Source organism: Syngnathus acus, chromosome 13 (genome assembly GCF_901709675.1).
Source record: "Syngnathus acus chromosome 13, fSynAcu1.2, whole genome shotgun sequence".
NCBI classification, from domain to species: Eukaryota; Metazoa; Chordata; class Actinopteri; order Syngnathiformes; family Syngnathidae; genus Syngnathus; species Syngnathus acus.
In genome coordinates this window covers 3050871-3070972 of record NC_051098.1, presented here as the reverse complement: position 1 = coordinate 3070972, position 20102 = coordinate 3050871, and the positions used below count along the sequence as shown (strand labels likewise).

The following is a 20102-nucleotide window of genomic DNA, read 5'->3' as shown; positions in this document are numbered from 1 at the left end:
TGCCAATTAACATGGCTTGGGTTTTGTCACTGTTAACTTGCAGGAAGCTGAGATTCATCCACGCCTTTATCTCCTCCAGACACAGGGAGAGGATGGATGAGGGAGATGGAGAAGGCTGGGTTATGGAGGGCGGGGGGGTCAAGTTTGAGGTATAGCTGGGTGTCGTCCGCATAACAATGATATGAGATGCCGAACTTCCTGATTATATTGCCGAGGGGTAGTATGTAGAGAGTGAAGAGGGTAGGACCGAGTACAGATCCCTGGGGGACACCGGAGGTGACAGTGTGAGTGTCGGATTTTTTCCCCCCCAGGGAAACGTACTCGGTCCGGTTCGAGAGGTAGGACTGAAGCCAGGTTAGAGCAGTGCCAGAGAATCCAGTGAAGTGAAGTTGGTTAAGGAGGATATTGTGGTGGACAGTGTCAAATGCAGCGGATAGATCCAACAGGATGAGAAGTGACGGGGAGCCTGCATCGGCAGCCATGAGAAGATCGTTGGTGACCCTAACAAGTGCTGTTTCAGTGCTGTGGCCAGAGCGAAACCCGGATTGAAATTTCTCAGCGATGTTGTTGCGGGTGAGATGAGTGTGAAGTTGGGCAGCTACCACTTTTTCCAGAACCTTGGAGAGGAATGGGAGGTTAGATATTGGTCTGTAGTTGGCAAGGTTGTCCGGGTCAAGTGAGGGTTTTTTGAGCAGGGGGGTAATAATGGCAGTCTTCAATGCAGGGGGTACAGAGCCAGACTGGAGTGAGAGGTTGATGACATTGGTTATTAGGGGACTAATGGCTGAGGTTTGTTGTTTAATGAGGGCTGAGTGTGGTTTAATTGGGTTTAGGTAGGATAATGCAGGTGCTACAAAGGGCTGTTAAAACTTGAATTAGGGCGGGGGGATTACCGTATTTTTCGGACTAAAAGTAGCTCCGGAGTACAAGTCGCATCAGCCATAAAATGCACAATAAAGGGGAAAAAACATATAGTCAAAGTCAAAGTCTGCTTTGTTGTCAATTTCTTCACGTCAAGACACACAAACAGATCGAAATTACGTCCCCACTATCCCACGGTGACATAGTACACAATTTACATACAAGTAAACAACACAAAAAGTAAAAACAAGAAGGCACAAACAATGAATAAATAAGAGTGATGAATAAATAATAAATAAACAAATAACATAATAAATAAGAGGAGCAAAAATGGAGCAAGTGTGCATACAGCAGACAGTCAGAATATAGCGCAAAAGTACAGGACGCTACGCAGAAGGGGGGCGAGAGTTCAGGATCCTAACAGCCTGGAGTATGAAGCTGTTGGTGAGTCTGGTGGTGCGGGAGCGCAGGCTCCTGTACCTCTTCCCAGAGGGTAGAAGATCAAACAAAGAGTGAGCGGGGTGACTCACATCACTCACAATCGTGGTCGCCTTGCGGGTGAGATGGGAGGTGTAAATGTCCTTCAGGGAGGGGAGTGAAGCACCAATAATCTTACCAGCCGTGTTCACTATGCGCTGCAGGGCCTTCAAGTTGTATTCAGTGCAGCTACCACCCCAAACAGCGATACAACTGGAGAGGACGCTCTCAATGGTACCACGGTAGAATGTAGTCATGACGGCCGGAGGAGCACTTGCTCGCCTGAGTTTCCGCAGGAAGTACAGGCGGCGTTGAGCTTTCTTCGCCAGTGATGCGGTGTTAGTGGACCAGGAGAGGTCCTCACTGATGTGCACCCCCAGGAATCTGGTGCTGCTCACTTTCTCCACCACAGCACCGTCGATGGTCAGTGTTGGGTGTGACCCTTCCGGAAGTCAACAACAATCTCCTTGGTCTTGTTGACGTTCAGCAGGAGGTTGTTGTCCCTGCACCACATGGCCAGAAGGTCGACCTCCGACCTGTACTGAGTCTCGTCACCCCCGGTGATGAGACCCACCAGAGTCGTGTCGTCGGCATATTTCAGCACGCGGTTGCTACTGTAAGTAGCAGTGCAGTCATGCGTCAGCAGGGTGAAGAGCAGCGGACTGAGCACGCAGCCTTGGGGGGCCCCCGTGCTCAGCGTGATGCTGGCGGAGATTTTGTCGCCAATACGTACCACCTGAGGCCTCTGACAGAGGAAATCCAGTAGCCAGTTGCAGAGGTAGGTACTGAGGCCCAGCTTGTCGAGTTTGCAGATGAGTCGTTGTGGTACAATGGTGTTGAATGCAGAACTGAAGTCCACAAACAGCAATCTTACATACGAGTCCCTTCTCTCCAGGTGGGTGAGGGCTGAGTGGAGAGCAGAGCAGATGGCATCCTCAGAGGACCGTTTGGCTCAGTACGCAAACTGGAAGGGGTCTATGGTGGGTGGGAGAATGGATCTGATGTGCTCCATGACAAGCCGCTCAAAGCACTTCATGATGATGGGTGTCAGTGCCACGGGGCGGTAGTCATTGAAGCAGGACGGAGCAGGTTTCTTCGGCACAGGTACGATGGTGGCAGCCTTGAAACACGAAGGGACGATGGCCTGCTGCAGGGAAATGTTAAAGATGTCCGTGAAGACACCCATCAGCTCCCCAGCGCAGTCCTTCAGCGCTCGACCCGGGATGTTGTCAGGGCCCGCCGCCTTACGGGTGTTGATAGTGGCAAGCGCCGTCCTCACGCTATCGGCAGAGAGGCACAGGGGCTGCTCGTGCGGAGGGGGAGGGGTCTTCAGCAGGCAAGTGCTGTTCTGAGCGTCGAAGCGAGCAAAGAAGCGGTTCAGAGCGTTGAGCAGACGGATGTTGCCCTCACAGCTCTGCGGTGCGGGCTTGTAGTCCGTGATGGTCTGAATGCCTTGCCATAGGCTCCGTGCGTCCCTGCTGTCCTTGAAGTGGGCGGTAATCTTGCCGGAGAATGCCTTTTTCGCTTCCTTGATGCCCCGGGACAGGTCGGCCCTCGCTGTTCTCAAGCCAGCCTCATCCCCCGCTCTGAAGGCTTTGTCCCTGGCCCTCAGCAGCCTGAGGACAGCCCCTGTCAGCCATGGCTTCCAGTTAGCCCGAGTGACGATGAATTTTGTGTGGGTCACATCATCAATGCACTTCGTGATGTAAGAAGAAACAGAGTCAGTATACTCCTCTATGTCCGTCCGATTGTTGCAAGTGGCCGCCTGCTTAAACATTTCCCAGTCAGTAGTATATATATAAGTCGCACCGGAGTTTAAGTTGCATTTTGGGGGAAATTTATTTGACAAAATCCAACACAGTACAGTACAGACATGAACCAGCAAAAACAGGCTAAACAATACGGCATGCTAACGTGACGTAAACCCAAACGAGGAGCTGAGAACGGGCCTGACGTAACATTCAGTTATTCAAATAACTATAACATACATAATATGTTTATCAAACCATCTGTCGCTCCAAATCATTAAATCCATCGATCGAATTGTTCGTCCTTTATGTAAACAACTGCGCGTGTGTGGCGCGCCGCTGACGTCGGACTCGTCGTCAGTTGTAGTTGAAATTATTCCACAGGCCCATATAACAATATATAAACTACCGTAATTTTCGGACTATAAGTCGCGGTTTTTTTCATAGTTTGGGTGGGGGAGCGACTTATAATAAGGAGCGACTTATATATGTTTTTTTTCAAAAATTTTCCCAAAAAAAAAAAGTGAAACCGCGATAAACGAACCGCGATGTAGCAAGGGATTACTGTAATTTGAATTTCAAGTGACGTCAGCAGCGCGACGCGGCGTGGCGCGGCGGTTGTTTACATAAAGAACAAAGATTGATCACGGGATGACGAAGATGACGAAGGGCCCCACGTACTACCGGCCGGCATCATTAGCGGCTTTTTTCTAAGTGACATGGATGATGAAGAGTTTGAAGGATTTAAGGATTTGGAGTGACACAGAAGGTTTGAAAAACTATTATGGCTTTTACCCACGCCCGGTCCTACTCTAAGGAGCTCTCTTTCACCTCCGTGGATTGAAGTCGGGGGCCGGCGCTCGGCCAGGTGGCTGTCCAGGGACAGTGGATGGGGCTCGGACATGGCTTTTACGCACGCCCGGTCCTATTCTATGGAGCTCTCTTCCACTTCCGTGGCTGGAAGTCCACGCCGCCACACGCCTGGAAGTTTGTTTTGTTAAATAAAGAACCGTTTACCAAACCCACGTCTTTCCTTGTACTTTGTTAAGGCTATAATATAGTTATATACTAGATCTGTGGAATAACGACGAGGCTGACGTCAGGGCTCACGCGCGGCGTTGATGACAAAGGACGAGGAATTTGATCGATGGATTTAATGATTTAGAGTGCACAGATGGTTTGATGATATTATTGCTTTTATAATAGTTATTTGATTTCTAATTTATATATCGTTATATGGGCCTGTGGAATATTTTGAAGTGCAAGCGCCGTCAGCGGCGCGCACACATTGTTGACAAAGGACGATCGATGGATTTAATGAATTAGAGTGACACGGATGGTTTTATAAACGTGTTATTTATGTAATATTTTTTTTTTTTTTAAATAACTGAATGTTAAGTCAGGGCCGTTCTCAGCTCTTCGTTTGTGTTTATGTCACGTTACCTATCGTTTAGCCTGTTGTTGCTCGTTCATGACTGTTCTTGGTGTTGGATTTTGTCGAATAAATTGCCCCCCAAAATGAGACTTATACTCCGGAGCGACTTATATATGGTTTTTTTTCACTTTTTTGGGCATTTTATGGCTGATGCGACTTGTACTCCGGAGCGACTTATAGTCCGAAAATTACGGTATATATCAAATAACAATAATATAAACAACAATTTTATCGAACCATCCGTGTCACTCGAAATCTTTAAATCCATAGGAATCTTCTTGTCACTTAAAAAAAAAGAAAAAACACAGCTGTTGACGTCAGACTAGATATGTATCAAATAAATGTAATATAAACAATAATTTCAACGAACCATCCGTGTCACTCCAAATCATTAAATCCATCGAAATCTTCATCCGCTGTGTCACTTCAAAAAAAACAACAACAACAGCTGTTGACGTCAGCCTCGTCGTCAGTTGCGGCTCCAATTATTCCACAGATTTATGTATATAACTATATTGTAGCGTTACCAAAGTACCAGGCAATACGTGGGTTTGGTAACCGGCTCTTTATTTCACAAAACAAGAGCTCAACATATGAGCCAACACAGTGCTATAAGCAAGCGCCCTGGATCGCTCTTCCCACAGAACCCAAAATCACTCCCAGAGGTGCCTGGCTGCACCTTGCATGGCAGCAGCCTCCCACTAGTGGAAAATCTTCCTTTCTTTGTATACCAGTTGTACAATCACATTAAAGGCATTCTTCTTCTAAAAGCAGTGTGGGTCCTGCAGCAAGTGTGAGGTACATATTACTTTGCCCCTCCCTGAGCATGCTTTGAGCTGTTTAATGACACCCTAGTTGAAGTTTACTATAAAACTTAACCCATAACAAAAACAATTACGCATATTGTATCTATATTTGCACTTCATGGAAAGCCTTTTTGACTGACTAGCAGAAATGTGCATGAGACCTCACCGCAGGGATTTTCCTTTAAGGAATGAATATTCACACACAAACACTGTGGTAACACGTACAGACAAGTAACATAATAGATATATTCTTCCTAATAAATAATAATAATAATAATAATAATAAACTTTATTTGTATAGCACCTTTCATACAAGAAATGCAGCTCAAAGCGCTTTACAACAATGAAAGAAAAACATGAATACATAAAAACAAAACATTAATGTATGCATACACAATTAATAAAGTGAGCTTAAAATAGGAGCACGCTTTAATAAAATAAAGAATATATCTTTAAAAAAAGGTAAAAAATGAAATAAAGATAAAATTTGGCTTAAAATGAAATTTACAAAACGTAATTAGAAAAATATTTACGGTGGAGTCCCGCATATTTGCGATTCAGTAGCCATTGATACACTCATTGGCATTTTTGTGTCTTATTTTTATTTATTGTTTGTGCAGGGGTGCACTCGCCTGACTTGTGTGTGGGCACCGTGGTATCGTTTCCCGCTCAGTGACGGTGTGCATGTAGGTGTGACTGGTTGTTTGTCTCCATGTGACTGGCTGTCGACCAGTTCAGGATGTAGTCTGCCATTCGCCTGTAGTCAGATGGGGTAGGCTCCAGCACCCCCCGTGACACTGAATAGGATGAGCGGTGTTGAAAATGGAAGCATGAATGGGTTGGATGGATGGATGGGTGTTTTATTTTGTAATGAGGCTTTAACATAAAAAGTGGGAAAAGTGATGTGCTGTTAGTATTTTCTGGATGCAGTGAATATTATGTTGCAATGATTGCTGTATGTCCTGTTTCATTTTTTTTTTTTTTTTATTTTTGCTTGGTTTACAGCCATCCCTTCCTGTTCTTTACACACTGTCCAGTCAAGCAACTCATGAAGCTGTTCACCTTCTCTGCAGAATGCTGGTGTTTGATCCGGTGAGTTATTATATTGCACTGGATTGTATAGGTTTTTCATATTGTTCGTTGAGCACTGCTCTGTGTTTTATGAGAGAGTTTCTACTTGACTTTACCAACTTCCTCACTTGATAGCGCGAGAACTACACTTCATTATCCAGTTCTTAGAGTACCTGAGTACCCTTCTCTGGTTTCATGTTTAAATTGCATTTTTTTAATTTAAGTCCTAGTAAGATAGATTACCATTTATTATCAGAATCAAAATCCTATTCAAGTTAAAGTATGCTGTACTTTCAAAAAACTGAATTAGACCAAAAGACTTTCTACAAAAATCGCAACACCCAGCCAGATTTTAAACTTGCTAACAAAGGACATTTTGTAAGTATTTGCTAACAAAGGACATTTTGTGGGTATTACTTCTGTTTCCATCAATAACAATATAGCAGACCAAAAATGGGTGGTAACACTGCGTTTAATGCAAGTACCGTAATATCTGGACTATAAGCCACACCTGAATATAAAACGCACCAACTAAAATTAGGGGAAAATCCTGCTGGACTATAAGCCGCAGGTGTTTTAATGTTTAATTTCTACATATAAGAGCATATGCACAAATCATACAGTATAATACAAATCATGAAAAATCCATAGATAAGCCGAACTGGACCGCAGGGTTCAAAGCTTGTGCAAAAAGTAGCGACTTATAGTCGGGAAAATACTGTAGCTTTCATATCTTCATCTTCAAATGGTGTCATGAGTAAAGTGTGTGTACTTCATAAAGAAGGGCACATTATGCTGATGTAAACTTCCTCGGGGTATTTTATAAAAAAGTGTAACCAAATATTTCAGGATGTGTGCATTTACATAACTGTATAAAATGTGTTACATTTGGAGTTTGATTGAGAACACGTACACCCGTAAAACTGCTGGGTTAAAAATTGGACCAACCCAGGAATTTGGGTCAATTTGACCCAACTTTGGGTTGTTTTGCAAAAGAAAATGGGTTGTGTTGGGCAAAACAATACAGGAAGTTGTTGTTGTACTAAGTTCATCTTGTTTTTCCTTTTTAATCACTTCACTGGTTCTTTTATATCAAACAAATTATTTTAGGTGCATTACCTGACATGTTTCGGCGGGTACTTCCGCCTTCATCAGAGTGTCACTGATGTGGTTGTGACGCGTCTTTATCAGCTGATGGATGAAGGCGTGGCTCACCTGTCAGATTTGACAGGTGAGTCACGCCCTCTGCTATCCGTTCACCTCTCCAAAATGCTGTTCCAGGTTGTAGAGAGCATGTAGGCTCCCTCGTCCCTGTTGATGGTCCTCGGGCCCCGCTTGCGGATCTCAATGGCCTCCCTGATCCAACGCTGATGTTTGTTTTCTTCAGTGCGGATGACTCTGGCCTTTTCCCAGTCCATGATGTGATTTTCTCTTTTACAGTGGTCAGTAATGGCTGACTTGTAGTGTTCCTGTTCTGCTTGTCGTTTTATTGCTCTTGTTTGTCTTGTTGCTGTCTCCTTCTCACACTCCTTCTTGTGTTCTGTTTTTCTTGTGATGAAGTTCCTCCCTGTCTCCCCGATGTATGATTTATTGCATGATTTACATCGAATCTCGTATATAGAATTGCATTTATTTTCCGGCTTGACTCTGTCTTTTGGGTGGACCAGTATCTGACGGAGTGTTATGTGGTTTGATAGGTGTGTTTATGTTGTATTTTTTCATGGCTCTTTTGATGCGTTCCGTAATTCCTCTCACATACGGCAACGTCACCATTCCGCTGGGTTCTTGTTTCCATGTTTGTTTCTTTCTTTCCCCCTGTGTTTTGTATTTTTTGTTTTTTACCTGTTCTGCACCTTTGGTTATTGCCCATTGTGGATACTGACATTTTTTGAGTGCGTGTTGTATGTGGTTTGATATGTATTTTTCTTCCTGTGTTATGTCCTCCGGATCCGTGATTATTGTTGTGCGTTCGTATAGTGTTCTGACGACTGACAGTTTATGTCTAGTGGGATGTTCTGATGTCCAGAGGAGGTATTGGTCGGTGCGTGTGGGTTTTCTGTGTACTTTTATTTTTATGTCTCCGTTGTCTGTGTGGTGTATGTTGATGTCTAGAAAGGCTATGGATCGATCTGTTTCTTCTTCATGAGTGAATTTAATGTTACCGGTGGTGTCTATGGTGTTGAGGTGGTCTGTGAGGTGTTGTGTATGTCCTGTTTTTGTTTTTTCTAGAATGTCATCGACATAGCGTCTCCATAGCGTGGGTTTGTGTGTCCGGGGCTGTTAAGAGTGCCTTTTGTTCTAAATCCTCCATAAAAAAATTGCACATGATGGCAGAAAGAGGGTCTCCCATGGGGAATCCCTCTTTTTGCCTGTAGATTGTGTTTCTGTATTGGAAGTATGTGGAGGTGGCGATGAAATGGTGTAGTTGGGTGATGTCCTGTGCTGTTAGATTTGTGCGTTTCTTGAGTGTCCTCTCTGCTGATAGTCTGTCATGTACTATGTGTATGGTGGCCTGTGTGGGTGTTTTTGTGAAGAGTGAAATGACGTCGTGTGATATGAACATTTCATCTTTCTGTACCTTTATGTGTGTGAGTTCTGTGGCGAGTTGTTTCGAGTTTTTGCAGTGTTGATCCGTGAGTCCTAGTAGTGGTTTTATTATTTCTGTGAGTGCTTTTGAAAGGTTGTATGTGACTGACCCTATGCTGTCTACGATGGGGCGGAGAGGTGTACCTGGTTTATGGGTTTTTGGTGTGCCATAGATTCTGGGGATGATGTTTGCTGTGGGTATTAAGTGATTGTATGCCTGTTTGTCTATTTTATTTTCAATGAGTAGTGGTTTGAGTAATGCTTTGAGTTTATTTTTCTTGTCTTCTGTTGGGTCTTTTTTTACTACTTCGTAGGTGTCGTCCTGTAGTACCTGTTGCATCGATTCTTCGTAAGTGTCTGTGTCCATAATTACTGTTGTTCTGCCTTTGTCCGCTGGGAGGATTGTAATGTCTTTATTTTTTGCTAGTGTGATCATTGCGTTTGCTTCCTGTTTTGTAATATTACTGGGTGGTGATTTAGCCGTTTTTAATATACCTGCAACTTCATTGCGTAGTGCTGCTTTTTGTCCTGGATTATGTATTTTTTTGCATGCTAACTCCGTAGTTGAGTCCTTTTGCTAGTATGCTGCGTTCTGCCTGGGTGGGTTTGTGGCGTGACATATTGTGAATCCATTTATCGTTGATGTGTGTGTGGTCCGGTTGTGCCTTCTTTTGTGCGATGAGTCTGTCCAATTTCCCGATGTGTCAGTTTTTTGTGGCGGCAAATTCCTGTTCGTGTATGTTATCTAAATGTCCGTGTAGTGTTGGGTCCGTGTTATTGTCGAGGGCATACCGGTGTTTGAATTGTTCCGTCAGTCGCTGTAGTTCATCGTTGATGTTGTTGAGTTTGTTGGTTGTGCAGCATATCCGTTCTTTGACCAGAGTCATCCGCACTCTCCTGATAATCCTTTCCGCGTTCCTGGTCGGAATTGGGTTCTTGATTGTCAGGCTGGCCGGCGTTACTTCTTCATCCCGGCAGCGTAGATTGAACCTCAGGTGGTTCCTGTAGCGAGCTCGTTTTTTCGTCAGCTTTTCAAGGAGGCGAAATTCCTTGACGCAGTTCTCTCCATAACGTCTTCGTAATAGTTGTACTAAGTTCATCTTGTTTTTCCTTTTTAATCACTTCACTGGTTCTTTTACATCAAACAAATTATTTTAGGTGCATTACCTGACATGTTTCGGCGGGTACTTCCGCCTTCATCAGAGTGTCACTGAGTGTCTGCAGGGACGAGGGAGCCTACATGCTCTCTACAACCTGGAACAGCATTCTGGAGAGGTGAACGGACAGCAGAGGGCGTGACTCACCTGTCAAATCTGACAAGTGAGCCACGCCTTCATCCATCAGCTGCTAAAGACGCGTCACAACCACATCAGTGACACTCTGATGAAGGCGGAAGTACCCGCCGAAACATGTCAGGTAATGCACCTAAAATAATTTGTTTGATATAAAAGAACCAGTGAAGTGAATACAGGAAATTGGGTTAAATTGACCCAACTTCTTGAGTTGGTCCAATTTTCAACTCAAATTATTATTTTTTTTTAACCCAGGGAAGTTTAATAAAAAAAAATAAAAAAAAGGCATAACCAAGGAATGTCATAATAATAAAAAATAAACAAAAGTACAAAATCAGAAGGGCCAGAATAAACAAAAACTAGGACTACAGCTTGGAACATGAAGCGATAAAGAGTGACAAGACAACATGACTAGGACATACAGTTTAGCCTCGATTTTACATGGACTTTGAGGTCCAGAATTTGGGAATCACATTAACCCCGAAAGTGCGTTATATAGAAATTCTTGGAAAGGGAAAAAGTTTAGATCCATGTATGCAAGTGTATCGGGAAATTGCAGTCGGGAAATACAGTATCGTTAAAAAGTTTGGGGTCACCCAGACAATTTAGTGTTTTCCATGAAAACTAACATAATTGCATAAGGGTTTAAGGGTTTTCAAGGGATTTCTTATCCATTAGCCTTGTAACACAATTAGTAAACTCAATGGACCATTTGAACGCTGGAGAGATGGTTGCTGGAAATGGGCCTTTATACAACTATGTAGGACAGTATTTTCTGCACTATAAGGCACACTGGATTATAAGGCGCACCTTCATTGAATGTTTTATTTTAGAAATATTTTCATATATAAGGCGCTCCGGATTAAATGGCGCATAGAATAGAAGCTACTGCATCAAACTGGGGTTGACTGGGTTTGCGTTATGCATGCACTAGATGGAGCTGTGCTAAAGGGAATGTCAAACCAGTCAATGAGGTATTCAGTCAAACTTTATTTACAGCAAACATTATATACAATACGACATACAATACAAAAATTGCACAATAACACAACATTGTTCAAACTATAATGTGTGTCTTTACATATCCCCATCCACAAATCCCTCAAACTTTATATATAGCAAACTTTATATACAATACGATATACAATACAAACATTGCACAATAACACGACGTTGTTCAAACGTTAATATGCAAATTTACATATCCCCGTCCACGAATCCGTCGAATTCTTCCTCTTCCGTGTCCGAATTCAAGTTTTTTTGAACAGTCGAACGATATACAACACAAACATCGCACAATAACACGACGTTGTTCAAACGTTAATGTGCATATTTACATATCCCCGTCCACGAATCCGTCTAATTCTTCCTCTTCCGTGTCCGAATTGAAGAGATTTTTTGAACAGTTGAACGATATACAATACAAACATTGCACAATAACACGATGCTGTTCAAATGTTAACGTACATATTACATATCCCCGTCCACAAATCCATCGAATTCTTCCTCTTCCGTGTCCGAATTGAACAGTTGGCCGAATGCGGCATTCATTATGCCCGGCTCCCTCTCATCATTATCCGCGTCAGTGTCTCTGCTATTCCCTGCCAGTTCAGTTATTATTCCTGCCTTCGCGAAAGCTCAGACCACTGTTGAGACTGATATATCAGCCCAGGCGTCCACAATCCATTGGCAGATAGTGGCATGCGTGTCATTTTGGCGTCTTTATACACACAAGTGGTGTTGGACTAGGAGTAAGCACAGTATGAGTGCTTACCGCTATTAATTCGGTGACGCCCCAGACCCCGGTTGCCGTAATGCTGAAAGCGGTGCGACCTTGTAGTTTACTAGTCGTACTGAAACATTTTGGTAGAGCGCTGTGTACAACCAGTATGGATCAACAAATTCACCAACTGATCCATAAATAAAGTGCCCCGGATTATAAGGCGCACTGTGGTTTTTTGAGTACCGTATTTTCCGCCCTAAAAGGCGCACCGGATTATAAGGCGCACCTTCAATGAACGGCCCATTTTAAAACTTTGTCCATATATAAGGCGCACCGGATTATAAGGCGCATAAAATAGAAACTATACTGCAACAAACTGAGGTTGACTAGGGTTGCGGTATGCATCCACTAGCCAATAACCAACGAGCCCTCTGTAAACAATCGCGTTTCTCAAACGATCTCCTATAAAATGATCGGAACTGACTAAAGTTCGATCTAACGCATTGGTACTACTTACCTATGTTTCCCTTCCATATCGATCCGTAGATTTACTCGAAACATTAACAGAGCAGCCTATTTTGACATGAAATAGCCTGGTACGTATAGCAGCTATCGTTATAGCATTAGCCATCCGCAAAGTCCCACGAGCCTCAGCTCGCAATCTCCCATGAGCCTCAGCAAAGTGTAAACAATCGCGTTTCTCAAACGATCTCCTATAAAATGATCGGAGCTGACTAAAGTTCGATCTAACGCATTGGTACTACTTACCTATGTTTCCCTTCCATATCGATCCGTAGATTTACTCGAAACATTAACAGAGCAGCCTATTTTGACATGAAATAGCCTGGTACGTATAGCAGCTATCGTTATAGCATTAGCCATCCGCAAAGTCCCATGAGCCTCAGCTCGCAATCTCCCATGAGCCTCAGCAAAGTGTAAACAATCGCGTTTCTCAAACGATCTCCTATAAAATGATCGGAACTGACTAAAGTTCGATCTAACACATTGGTACTGCTTACCTATGTTTCCCTTCCATATCAATCCGTAAATTTACTCGAAACATTAACGGAGCAGCCTATTTTGAAATGAAATAGCCTCGCGGGTACAACAGCTATTCGGTGATGCCCCCTGACTACAGTTGCCGTAATGTTGGGAAGCGATGCGACCTTGTAATTTACTAGTCGTACTAAAACGTACTGAAACATTTTGGCAGAGCACTGTGTACAACCAGTATGGATCAACAAATTCATCAATTGATCCATATATAAGGTGCACCGGACTATAAGGCGCACTGTCGACTTTTGATAAAAATTTTGGTTTTTAGGTGCGCCTTATAGGGCGGAAAATACGGTAAATTAAATGCTTTTAAGTGCAGCTTATAGTGCAAAAAATACAGTATATTATTTATTATTTAACTATTTATTGCATTAAAAACAAGATGTTTTCAGCTAGAATAGCCATTTACCACATTAACAATGTATAGAGCAGGGGTCAGGAACCTTTTTGGCGTGAGAGCCATACCATTTAAAAAAAAACGATGGGCTAAATACAATTAAATGCATGTATTTGAATTAAGACCAACGATTTCTTGAGTGTACTAATGTATTCTTTTTAAAAACGTTTTTACATTGAAGCCTAGAAAAAAAAACTCACCATTAATGAGACTTATGGGGCTGCATCGTTTTGCTGATGGCTTTGTAGTCCGGGTGATATGCAGTGAGGTTTAGCTTCATGCAGGCTTTGAGGCTCTCATCAGTCATAATGGCCCGATCGTAAACGGTTCTTGCTGACAGAGGCATGTCACTTATCCGTTTGAGTATCTTTTCTTTATCCGTGAAGTCGTCAAAAAGTTCATTAGCCACATCAAGCATAAATGTTGAAATACTCGCCATCAGTGAATGGCTTTCCGTTCCTCACAATTGCTAATGCGCCAGCAAAACTAGCTGAATTAAAGTCACCTTGTCTGGTCCATACACGGAGTTGCTGTTGACTAGCTTGGACCTTCCTCTGGAGCTCTTCACACGCCTTCTATCTGCTGTCCCCAGCTGGGTATTTGGTTGCAAATGTAGCATGTCGTGTCTCAAAGTGGCGCTTGATATTGGAGCGTTTCATTGATGCAATTTTGTCATTGCATGTGAGGCACGTAGCAGAGCCTCCTCTCTCCACAAATGCGAATTCTTCGGTCCACTCACTCTGAAATGTTCGGTAATCTTCATCTTTTTTTCTCTTAGCCATCTTTCTTGCTTGCCTGGCACACACCAGCTAGCTAGCTGAAACTTTAAATAAAGCGGATGGAATTTTTTCTCTCACGGCCCCGTATTATCCAATAAAAATCGCGCTTTTTTTTGTCCGACCTAGCGTCACCCTTCTGTACACCGAAAGGCAGCTGGGATTGGCTGATATAACGCAACCATAGATTTCAGTGGTAGAAAACAGATGGCATGGATTGCAAACGTGATCATATTTTATATTTTGAAAGCTAATTTAACATTTTGATTTCAGTAGGTCTATTTTTTACTTTGATAATATAACAAAATGATTTATGACTTCAATTGTGTAAATAAATGTCAGAGTTGTCCGCGAGCCAGACGCAGTCACCAAAAGAGCCATATATGGTTCGCGAGCCATAAGTTCCCGACCCCTGGTATAGAGTGTATTCCTGATTAGTTTATCCTCATTGAAAAATAGTGATTTTATTTTTAGAAATAAGGACATTTCTAAGTAACCCCGAAATTTCGAACGGTAGTATACGTAACACTCGTTTGCATTTTGGGAATAACATCATTGTTCAGGGTGAAAATTAATATTAAATAATTATTAAAGATTATAAGAAGTCTTTACAAAAATGTATTTGGAACCAAACTTCAAAACATAAAACTAATGGACATCGTATTATTACAGCAAAACAGAGTAAAAACAAAGTCATAAAAACACGTGTACTTAAGAAACATTATTTGAAATGAAAATGTTCGATCTTGGAAACAGAGAGCGACCATAAACTGTGATGTGTAATGTTGCGTGTTACATTCCCTAAACGCATTGGACACGGTCATGACTTTATAATTCCAAAAGTCCATGTTTAAAATAGTCCTTTAGTTTACCAGCTTTAGGCCATTGCTTTCTTGCAAAATCGAGGATGTCTCGAAGATCAATCTCTTTGATGGAGTCCACGTCCTGAGTGTCTAACTATTCCGGGTTCCTTTTTAGGGTGACTATACACCGTAAACTGTATATGATACCGCGTATTACGGTATCATAACTACTCCAACACAAGGGGTCCGAGTGAGCTGATTGGGTAGCATCAAGGGTAGGGAAAACGAGCATAGGTGCACACAATAACCTAACGAGACGGACAAAGGAACACAAATAAAACACGAAGCAATTCTCAATTGTAATTGTACTTTTATTATCACTCATTGAATTGGTACTGAAGTTTTTGACATGTACAATACAATACATATTTATTTTCTCCCATCTTTATTCATTTCTTTTTGTTTTTTTTGTTTTATGGGTGGGCTAGGAGGGAGCTAGTCGGGGACGAAGCTTCCTGCCTTGTTCGTTTTTGTGCGGTCCATCCGGCAGTCATTGGGTTTCTCAAGCTTTAATGCTGTTCAGCTATGTCCTTGCCGTGGCGGAGGAACCAAGGCAAGTGGGTGATGTGCTGCGGCACAGCCGCCACGCTCGCTTGCCCGCATGGCAAGGCAGAAAACCAAGTTGATCCTGCCAGTAGCATGTGTTTGTCTCAAACATTAAACCATGTAAGGCTAAGTACCCAGTGCCCATGGATCTATACAATGATAATGTGAAAGGCTCATTAGATCAGTTATGATTCTTTTTAGCAATCTGCCATTAATTGGATAACTGAGATTCTAGAAATAATAACATGCAAACACGAATTGAACCCCAGAGATGCATTCATTTATCAGACCCAAAAACATGCGGGGCCCTTCTCCCTCGGGGCTAACTCTAGATAACCCCAAACCAATCACTGATTCTCCATGGCAACAATGTATTATGTCTACCATAGTGACAATGGGTGGATGAAACAAACAGTTACAACAGGTAATGCAGAGAAGCTTCTTTTTATAAAAAAGAACCATACCCGCTCTTTATTTAAAGTCCAGAGTCAAGAGTATTAAATGTTGTTATAGTGTCTTTTCATTTGTCATGACACATTTTTATTTTATGCAACCCCAATACTTTGTGGTCTTTAAAGTGCTAGTAATGACAAGTTGTTGCTGTCAAGTTCTCAATTGGACTGGAAGGTATACTATCAAAATAACCTTCTGGGGTAATACCTTATACCTGAAATTTATTATTACATACGTACATAATTCCAAGTAATCTGCCTATGTGGTCCTCAGTCGAAGCGGATTTCAGCAAAGGATGCCCTGGCACACCCGTACCTGGATGAGGGTCGATTACGCTACCACACGTGCATGTGTAAATGCTGCTACACAACATCCTCTGGCCGCGTTTACACAAGTGACTTTGAGCCTCTCACCAACCCCAAGTTTGATGATGGCTTTGAGAAGAATCTAAGCTCTGTGAGACAAGTCAAAGGTAAGTTGAAGACCATTGCACTTTTTATATAACCTTTTGATTGAGTGTAGACTGGACCAGAGCTGGACTGGAATAATTGATGCTTGATTATAATTGCCTTTATTAATATTTTAAAGTTTAAAACTTTAAACCATAAACCACACGATATGATTCCAAAACACTTTAATAGCAGTTTAAATGCTTATAAGCATGTTCAAACATTGCTCTACCCCTAAAAATGTTGTACAATACAGCTACACAATGCATAGTACGCCTACATATTACACATTAACAATTATGATTATAATGAATTACTGAGACATAAAACAATGAACAATGACTGCACAGTAAATTAGAGGAGTTATATCGATCGTGCTGATGCTCTCATGCCTCTCCTGCTCCACTCCTGCTCTGTGCTGATGGAAAAGTCCGCTGCTTCATAGGCCAGTGGATCGGCTTTATGTCGGTGTTTTAATCAATGGATCTACGCAGTGACATCACAAACTGGCTGTCGTATATGCTTTGCAATGTTGAATAATGATCGGTGGTAGACCCACATTGCTAGTTGCATATAACGCTCAAGTTGTAACCCTCAAGTTCCGTGTTACAGTAGAGGTGGGGTTATGGAGACTCATGCAAATTGAATCAAGTCATTACTTGGTTCAAACAAGTCATAAGTCAAGTAATACAATTTTGATCACAACATAATGTAGTAGTGATGATCAAAAATCTTCTTCACTGATTATAACACAAAAAGTACATTTATGCCTAAAAAACTCAAAGGGATCCTTATTTACAGTGAAAAATTATTTTCTCAACTAATCTGATAACTTTATTTTTTATGTACATATAATAACTATCGTGCCATGTGTTAAGAGTTTTGATTTGTCAATGTTCAGTCATTTTAAATCAGTGCTTCCTAACCTTGTTGGAGGTACTGAACCCCACCAGTTTCATATGCGCATCCACCGAACCCCTCTTTAGTGAAAAAAATAAAATAAAAATTCAAGACATGTTTTTTACTGGTGCACAAAAAGAGGCATGCATGAACATCACCTTGTTCAAAGAACATAACCAATACAATGCATGAACTCACAACAAATTACATACCGTAATTTTCGGACTATAAGTCGCACCGGAGTATAAGTCGCACCAGCCATAAAATGCCCAAAAAAGTGAAAAAAAACATATATAAGTCGCTCCGGAGTATAAGTCGCATTTTGGGGGGCAATTTATTCGACAAAATCCAACACCAAGAACAGTCATGAACGAGCAACAACAGGCTAAACGATAGCTATGCTAACGTGACATAAACACAAACTAAGAGCTGAGAACGGCCCTGACGTAAAATTCAGAGTTATTCAAAAAACTATTACATAAATAACACGTTAATAAAACCATCTGCGTCACTCCAATTCATTAAATCCATCAATCGTCCTTCGTCAACAATGCGTGCGCGCCGCTGACGGCTCTTGCACTTAAAAATATTCCACAGGCCCATATAACGATATATAAATTATATATCAAATAACTATTATATAAGCAATAATGTTATCAAACCATCTGTGCACTCTAAATCATTAAATCCATCGATCAAATTCCTCGTCCTTTGTCAACATCGCCGCGCGTGCGCCCTGACGTCAGCCTCGTCGTTATTCCACAGATCTACTATATAACTATATTGTAGCGTTAACAAAGTTCAAGGAAAGACGTGGGTTTGGTAAACGGCTCTTTATTTAACAAAACAAACTTACAGGCGTGTGGCGGCGTGGACGTCCAGCCACGAAAGGGGACGAGAGCTCCATACGATAGGACCGGGCGTGCGTAGAAGCCATGACCGAGCCCTATGCACCGTCCTCGGACAGCCAGCCGGCTGAGCGCCGGCCCTCGACTTCCATCCACGGAGCTGAAAGGCAGCTCGGTAGAGTAGGACCGGGCGTGCGTAAAAGCATTGTCCGAGCACCATCCACCGTCCCTGGACAGCCACCCGGCCGAGCGCCGGCGCCCAACTTCAATCCACGAAAGTGAAAGAAAGCTGGACGAGTCGATCTTTGTCCTTTATGTAAACAACCGTCGCGCTGCTGACGCGCGACGTCGCGTCGCGCTGCTGTCGCGCTGCTGTCGCGCTGCTGTCGCGCTGCTGTCGCGCGTCACTCGTCCAGCTTACTTTCACTTTCGTGGATTGAAGTCGGGCGCCGGCGCTCGGCCGGGTGGCTGTCCAGGGACGGTGGATGGTGCTCGGACAATGCTTTTACGCACGCCCGGTCCTACTCTACCGAGCTGCCTTTCAGCTCCGTGGATGGAAGTCGAGGCCCGGCGCTCAGCCGGGTGGCTGTCCGAGGACGGTGCATGGGGCTCGGTCATGGCTTCTACGCACGCCCGGTCCTATTGTATGGAGCTCTCGTCCCCTTCCGTGGCTGGACGTCCACGCCGCCACACGCCTGTAAGTTTGTTTTGTTAAATAAAGAGCCGTTTACCAAACCCACGTCTTTCCTTGAACTTTGTTAACGCTACAATATAGTTATATAGTAGATCTGTGGAATAACGACGAGGCTGACGTCAGGGCGCACGCGCGGCGATGTTGACAAAGGACGAGGAATTTGATCGATGGATTTAATGATTTAGAGTGCACAGATGGTTTGATAACATTATTGCTTATATAATAGTTATTTGATATATAATTTATATATCGTTATATGGGCCTGTGGAATATTTTTAAGTGCAAAAGCCGTCAGCGGCGCGCACGCATTGTTGACAAAGGACGATTGATGGATTTAATGAATTGGAGTGACGCAGATGGTTTCGCGCTGCTGTCGTTACTTGAAATTCAAATTACAGTAATCCCTTGCTACATTGCGGTTCGTTTATCGCGGTTTCATTTTTTTTTTTTTTTTTTTTAAATTTTTTGAAAAAAAAAAAAACACATAAGTCGCTCCTGAGTATAAGTCGCCCCCCCACCCAAACTATGAAAAAAACCGCGACTTATAGTCCGAAAATTACGGTACTCGCAAATCAGCGTGACTTCTGCTGTTGCCTTTGCGAGACCAATTCAGATATGCGTCATCATGAATTTACACGATAAATGAGGTGTATTCGAACCTCCGTAGCGGAGGCTCTGCCGAACTTCTGAGACTGACTCACCGAACTCCTAGGGTTTGATCAAACCCAGGTTAAGAACCACTGTTTTAAATCCTATCAATTTCAGTAATGGCCAAAAAAAAAAGTTATCACATCAACGTACATTTTTTTAATTTAATGGTAGGTGTTAGAGTGAGCACGGTGTTAGAGTGGTGCTCACTCTAACCTATTTTTGCAGGAACCACACGGGAGACAGTATGCCCTTTTTAAGCACTTGCAAGTGGAGAGTCATTCGTCGCTGTGCGTACAGCGATGATCGAATGAGGTCTGACTCAGGCCTCTTGCAAGAGCATTTTTATTGAGAGAAACAGGGTGGGGGTGAGAGTGGACAGGATGGGGTTGAAGCCCCTGACCTCTGGTCAAAGCATAGCAGTTTTTTTTTTTTACGACGTTGTGTAAACAGAACAACTTTGATTGCTTCCT

General features: G+C 42.8%; 1 protein-coding gene across 5 annotated transcripts in view; it reads left to right on the top strand.

Annotated features, from left to right (window-relative positions):
- The window catches only part of nlk2 (nemo-like kinase, type 2), a 61664-nt gene that overhangs the window by 21026 nt on the left and 20536 nt on the right, over positions 1–20102 (top strand). For 3 of the 5 annotated variants that reach the window (XR_005099957.1, XM_037268421.1, XM_037268420.1), the window contains exon 8: positions 6333–6419. Coding sequence is in view for 3 of the 5 variants with exons in the window: in XM_037268421.1 (XP_037124316.1) it covers positions 6333–6419 (87 nt within the window). In the remaining 2 variants the exon portion in view is untranslated. Of the gene's footprint in view, positions 1–6332; positions 6420–16363; positions 16563–20102 lie in introns of all 5 variants that reach the window. The other 2 variants (XR_005099956.1, XM_037268419.1) reach the window with 1 other exon arrangement.